General features: G+C 41.1%; 1 protein-coding gene across 1 annotated transcript in view; it reads left to right on the top strand.

Annotated features, from left to right (window-relative positions):
• SYNPO (synaptopodin) overlaps positions 1 to 5,581 on the top strand; it is a 66,456-nt gene extending 60,875 nt beyond the window's left edge. Inside the window, exon 3 of the mRNA XM_018555602.1 lies at positions 4,929 to 5,581. Coding sequence (XP_018411104.1) covers positions 4,929 to 5,462 — 534 coding nt within the window. The 3' untranslated portion in view covers positions 5,463 to 5,581. The remainder of the gene's footprint in view (positions 1 to 4,928) is intronic.
• The last annotated feature ends 1,021 nt before the right edge of the window (positions 5,582 to 6,602 follow it).

Below are 6,602 nucleotides of genomic sequence, written 5' to 3'. Positions count from 1 at the left end.
CACGCTCCCCCCCCCCCTCCCTGCCCGCAGTGCGATTGCCCACACCGGAATGCGAGGTACAGGAATGCCCGCCGTTCTGGTGCAGTGTGATCGGAAGAAATAGTACCTGCAGCATTTTTTCAGATCGCACTGCTCCGGAATTGATATGAATGGCACCACCATGCCCTCTCCCACCCCAAAACGCAGCCTGTTTTGATTTCTATAATCTAGTGTGTTCCGGCCACGAATTGTGCCGGAACGCACTGGATAATATGGTGTGACTCTGCCCTTAAGGCTGTGTGTGGTCAGCTCACTACAGGAAGTTAGTAGAAATTTCAGTTAAAATCAACTAAATACACTCCAGGCCTATCAAAAGTGTGCAAAGTCTTAGAGATCCTTGTCTTTGGAAAGCAGCCACATCCTGCGTAGAAATGCATGTCGCCTGCCAGCGTTCTGCAGAGAAGGACCCACCTCCGACCTTTAGCTCTGCAATCAGCAAAGCTCATGCTCCTTGCTCCTTGGAGAGCTCTGGCTGTGACTCAGCAGAGGGTGTGTCAGACCTCTACAGAGAGACCGCTGCTTTTACATATAGAGCAAGGAAGTTGCCCACAGGGAGATGTACAATTTGCTGTGTCCATGTTATGCTTTTCCTTTTCTCTTTTTTCCCTCTTGGTGGTGGTGTAGTTGTTTTGTTGCAAAAATTAATTTGTATGTATGTTCAAAACTAAAAAGGTTGCTGTATAGGCTCCATGTTTGAAGGGTTAGAATTGTTAAGACCACTGCTGGAGCCTAGGTAATCACTGTCCTGTATTTGGCATTTCATTCATATTGACATTGAGTGAAAAACATTGATTATCTTTATCCTATCATATGGCTGCACATCACTAAGGCTCCTCTTTGGAATGCAAGTGATACGTGCTCAGAATGTATTATTTGCTTTCACACATTCCTGTGTAAGTGTTTATGGTCCAGCTTACGGTGCAATAGCTGCCAGCTTCATACGTGGGATTTGTTTGTCATTGCTCATACGATGGATTCTAGTTAAGGAGTATGCATGCAACTTATATGCTGACTTTATTTTTTTTATGGCAGTTAGGCAGAACGGGGATTTCTGGTTGGGGATTTTACCAGCAAAGTCTTCTAGAAATATAACAAGACCATATGCCATTTCACTTTCAACATTTCAAACAAACTTTGGATGTAGTCAGCCTTTAAAAATGGTCTGACAGCTTAAAGAAGAACTCTGTGCAAATGTTTTATTAATTTGTCCGTGGGGCTACCCCCGTTCTACAAGGGTTAAATGCTCATTTTGGTCTAGGGAGGAAAATAACAAAATACTCAGTGATCCTCTGAGCCAGCCGGCAGTCACAGAACTCCCTCCTGCCTATCTCCGCTGCAGCAATGGTATGTACCTTGGTGTCCACACATCCTATACACAATGTATAGAATGTGATGACTCAGGGACCTTAGACGGCTGCAGAGGAGGGATAAAGAGAGACTCCAAGGACCAGTCTAAGCAAGCCAGCTCCAAGGATCAGGTGAGTATATCTTTGTTATTTCCCTGCCTAGACCAAAACGAGGACCTAACCCTTGCAGTGCAGGGGTAGTCCCACTACAAGAGCTTATAAAACATTTCCCTGGAGTTCTTCTTAAAAAAGATGAAAAGTGGAATGAAAAGGCTTGCTTTCTGGGGACTATGATATAACAAAATGCAAGCAAGTTGTAACTCCAACATGTTGCAGTTCGAAAACAAAAAGGTCTAAAATTGTAATATTACAATTTGTGTAGACCAAGAATGGCAGTTTTTGGGTCATATTTGGCTATCTTATATAGGTATATATAGGTATAAAGGATGGATCCTGTGTGAGTCCGAGCACTGATATCCGCACCCGCACGGATGTGCACTTCAGGCGGCGTACGGCTGTGTACTCCCATAGAGAACAACGGGCTGCTGCGTACAATCGCACGCAGCACCTGTCCTTCCCAGGAGCAGCCCGATACAGCCGTGCATGCCGGCTCTTAGCAGTGTGAATGAGGCCTTCCTCTAGTGGTACAGAGCCGGTGTTTGATGATTGGCCAAGGGCTGTCACATGATGTGAACAGACCACCCTCAGTCCTTGCAAAAGCTCAGACTAGAGTGACTTGGGGCTTACACTAGGCTTCATTTTCTAGCTCCCCATAGCTAAACAGAGCAACAGGGGAGTGAAAGAATGTATGTATTTGCTGCTGGGGAAGTGGGCATTAAAGTTCACCTTTTGTTATGCCCTATATGGACAATGTACAGATTCACTCTAACTATCAGCTACAAGCAAAAAGTTAAATGCTACCCAGAAAACATTACCAGTAAACCAACAATCTGAAAAACAATTCCAACAGCTATAAAGAACAAAGTTATCAGAATATCTTTGGTTGGGACTGCAGCCTCTTTCCATTCATTTTTGTTGGTCAAGCTCACTCCCATAAATCGATGTCTCTTTATATAACGTGTTAGATGACAGTGGGGGTATATCAGCTGATGGTTGTGAACGCCTGGGTGCAGACCCAGCATTAGATATGTACAGGAGGACTAGGATATATAACACAACAGTTGTGTCCTCTTCAAGGACGAAAAACAAAAGCATTAGGCCGGAAAGATGTATCACTTTCACATATACAGTATATATAATAAACGCTTGAGTTTAACTAGAGTATACCTTTAAATCCTAGATACATTTTCTAAGTACACTTAATTCCATTAGGTCATAAGCCCTATAATCGTTCATCAGTACTTTATTTAAAGGACTGATAGGATTTAAATGCACTGATATATTACGTTTAAACCAGCACACAACAAAAACGGTAACATTATGCTTCAATCTGATTGATAGGGCAGGGCGGTAAATTACATCTTAAGTCTACAAATATCCAGTTTCATTACATAACACTCCCCAAACTAGCAACACAATTGAAAACAGGGTGTAGGGAGCAATTTCTAATATTGCCAGGAGACACAGGGTCAGTCACAAGTACAGGATTATAGAATTAACATCATGACCCATCAAGGGGAGGGTGGGGGGAGTGTAAGACACAAGTTTCTTTCCCTCTGTGGCTAAGGCTACATTGCAATCAGTACCTTATAAAGGTCACAGTAAAAACTATAGTTCTCTGCCCATGCAGCTTTTACAGGAATATCAGTTTAGGAAAAGTGAGTGTTCAGCTTGGTGCACAGGAAAATCAGGAGGGAATTTACTAAAATTGGAGCAGACAGAATCTGGAGCAGTTGCTCATAATAACCAATCAGCTTCTCATTTTTGCGTGTTCAGTTAAGCTTTGAAAATGGAAGCTAGAAGCTGGTTGCTTGACATGCACAGCTGCTCCAGATTTTGTCTGCCCCCAGTATGTTTAACCCTTTTATGTCATACGTCAGCTGCACTGAGGCCCTGTAAACATACTCCCGGTTTCTATAGGTACCTGATAACTTTTGGGGCCGGTAAGGTAATGTGTGCCCCCCCTCCCCCAAATTACACCCCCCGCCTTGCTTCCCAGGCTCCACTGCCCCTCAAGTGGGCCCGCAACTGTCATTGTGGGTGTTGGTGGCTAGAGGGAGAGATAAGTGAAAATCTTTTCCCTGATCTCCTCCCCACTGAATGAAACCAGAGGCGACGTTGATTAAATCACTTCCAGTTTCTGAGCTGTCATTCCCAAGCTAGAGAAGCCAGTGAAGAAGAAGCTGATCAAGCACAATCTACGCTTGGTCAGGTTTAATGGGCTCCAAAGGTGTCATTAGTGGTCTAATAGACCCCTAATGTCATCTTAAATGTTACCTGTCACTACTATATGCTATCACATAGAGAGCTTGTGAGCCACACACGTTAGGTAGAGTTGCGTGCGCCAGAGTGAGAGCAATATTTCTAGGGCAATAATTCATAGTTACCGCTAAACTGATGACCTGTACAGGATTTTCCACTGTTTCACAGACGCATGCAATTTGTAAGCTTGGCATGCTGGGTATCTATATTATAAATTAACTAAAGTGTATTTTTTACTGAAACTTTGGGTTTGATAAAGAGTTGCGCCACTAATATGCGGCATCAAAATGTTCAACTGCCACCATTTTATTCTACAGGATCTGTGCTTTCAGGAAATATATTAATAATTCTGCTGAGTTTTAAGTAATTTTCAGGCCTAAAATGTGAATTATAAAATGTAGAAAAAAAATGCAAAAACACCTCTATCAGCGAAAGTATTTAAGGGAAGCTGTCAATGATTTTCAGTGGCTGCATATTTTGAGATTTTTGAGATATTTTTATATATATATGTGATATGGTGTTGTGGGTGGAACCTCTGTTTAAAAGTACTCAATATAACAAAAAAAAGTTACTTCTAGTTGCTTAGACACAACAGGAAATGAGGAATATCTCCAAAGTAGGGGAAATCCTCTCTCATTTGTCACCACAACCAGTGCCCCATTTGGAAGATTTCACCTTATCTCCTGCAACACAGAATTTTGAATTTTTGTTCACTTTTAACACTGGTAATAAAGAATACTAAGACCAATAGAGAGGGTAAATCTCCACAAAGAGGACTCAGACAGCAATAAAAAAATGTTTTAAAGGGTTGCCAACCTCTCAACACTATATCAAAACTTTGGCTTCAAGGACAATATAAGGGGTTTTTGTTTTTTTAAACATGAGGTGCAGTTTACTTTCTTCAAGGACATTTCATAATTTTCAATAAGTATAGCACTAAGTATTTCCTAAGGTTTTACCAAATTTTGGGGTAATGGGGAGTTGCAGTAAGGGTCCAGTCCAGCTTTGTGGCCTGGGTACAGTTTCTCTATTCACAGCCTCTGGCATTCCACTTGAGGAGGACTTGATCTAGGTCATAAGCCACCATATGGACAGCTTTACTGTAGATTGCTATTTAAGTTGTACTGTTTAATTTAAATGAATTCATTTTTTTTCCCACAGAGATATAAAGAATTTGTACCAGGGACTAACAGTAACAGAGTGCTTCAACATCGAGGATCATTGGATGGATGGGGTACATCATCCCTGCTAAGCTACGATGAGAGTTCAGTCATACAGAGTCCTCCACCTCGTTCCATGTCTCCTGCTTGGAGCGACCGTTCACCATCCCCATCACCTGTACGAATGGAGAATGAAATTAAAGGCGGAAAACAGCTGAAATCTCTTCTTGCCCGAAATATCATCAATGCAGCAAAGCGCAAGAATTCTTCATCTTGCGGCCTTACTAGTCCGCAGTCTCCAATTCATATTACGTCACCTTGGAGCCCACCAATTCGCAATGGATCCTCTCTGCCTGCAACACCCAGAGCCAGACGGTCACCAACTGGTTCAGATATTTCAATGGAATCAGAGGATTCTGGAGCAAAATCTCCAGGATTTCGGAGCTATCCATTCTCACCTAAGGGGTGGTATGGGAGCATAAGGGAGAAGAGAGATAGTCTACCCTCAAGCTCACCCTTTACTTATACCCCATAAATGGTTCTGTCCAGCTCAAGTTCCATCAGATACCAAATCAACCTTCTGGAGCACAGGCAGCTTACCATGTCCTACACTGCCAAAGACGTTTTTAGATTTACACTACAAATATTTGGGAATTAAAAAATAAAATCTTAAAAAGTAAATACATTTAATTGGATCAGTTCTGACTTCAAAGAGTAAAACCTAAAGGATGTCTGAGCAATCACTGACATTAAATGCAAATCAATACACAATGAATAATTCCTGTGACAGATAAGGGATATATTTCAAAGCTGTTGCTCATGAACACTGTACATTTTATTAAAAAAAGCCTCCATTTTTTATTACTATTTTAATCACAGCATATCATTTTTTAAGACACAAGTTATAAGACTAAATGGAAGAAATAATTGTATTAATAATCGCATTTTAGAGACAACAATATGAATTGTGGAATTAGAATGATGACTGAAAAATAAGGAAAATTTGCAATTTCAAAGGTGTTTTTTTTAAACAACTGACTGTGGACCTTTTTTTGTTGTCTATGTATAGTTTTGTGGACAGTTAATCAGCAGATGGCTCCACTTTTCTACAAGATATGATAGACAGCTTTTGCAGGAATTACTTTTTGTAATTTGGAGAACTTTTTGTTAAGCAATTGCTTTGGCCTCCCCAGCATGGATTCAACCTCGGTTGCTGACAGTCTTCAAAAGCTAAGCTAAGGCCTAAGAATGGGTTTTTCCAAATGATAAAGATCTTTAACTAATCCTTCAACATGCCGGAAAACCGTGACCATTGATGAGCCTAAGAAGACTAAACTGTTGTCATAAAAAGCATGCAGGTGAATTGCTTTTTCTGTTCAGGTGGTTAACAAGAAAATATTAACAGACTTGAAAAATGACTGGAAAGCCATGTGAACAAATGTCATCTTAAATAGGAGGAATACGTGACTATAAGTGGTGCCCGGTAACCATCAAGGATGACCAATCAATTTTCTTCTCAGACAAAAAGTCTGTTTGTTCATGGCCTGCATTATCCATAATCAGATAACAAGACAATCCAGAGGGTGGGTGTAATGGACTTAACTGTGGAGATCTTTCCACATCTGCCTTTGCACTGATATAAACCTCTCAGTATTCTATGCATAGGCTTTTGTAA

The sequence above is a fragment of the Nanorana parkeri genome, unplaced genomic scaffold (assembly GCF_000935625.1).
Source record: "Nanorana parkeri isolate BGI_ZX_2015 unplaced genomic scaffold, ASM93562v1 scaffold203, whole genome shotgun sequence".
NCBI lineage: Eukaryota > Metazoa > Chordata > Amphibia > Anura > Dicroglossidae > Nanorana > Nanorana parkeri.
The sequence above is the reverse complement of the archived record's forward strand: the minus strand, read 5'-3'. Positions and strand labels throughout refer to the sequence as shown.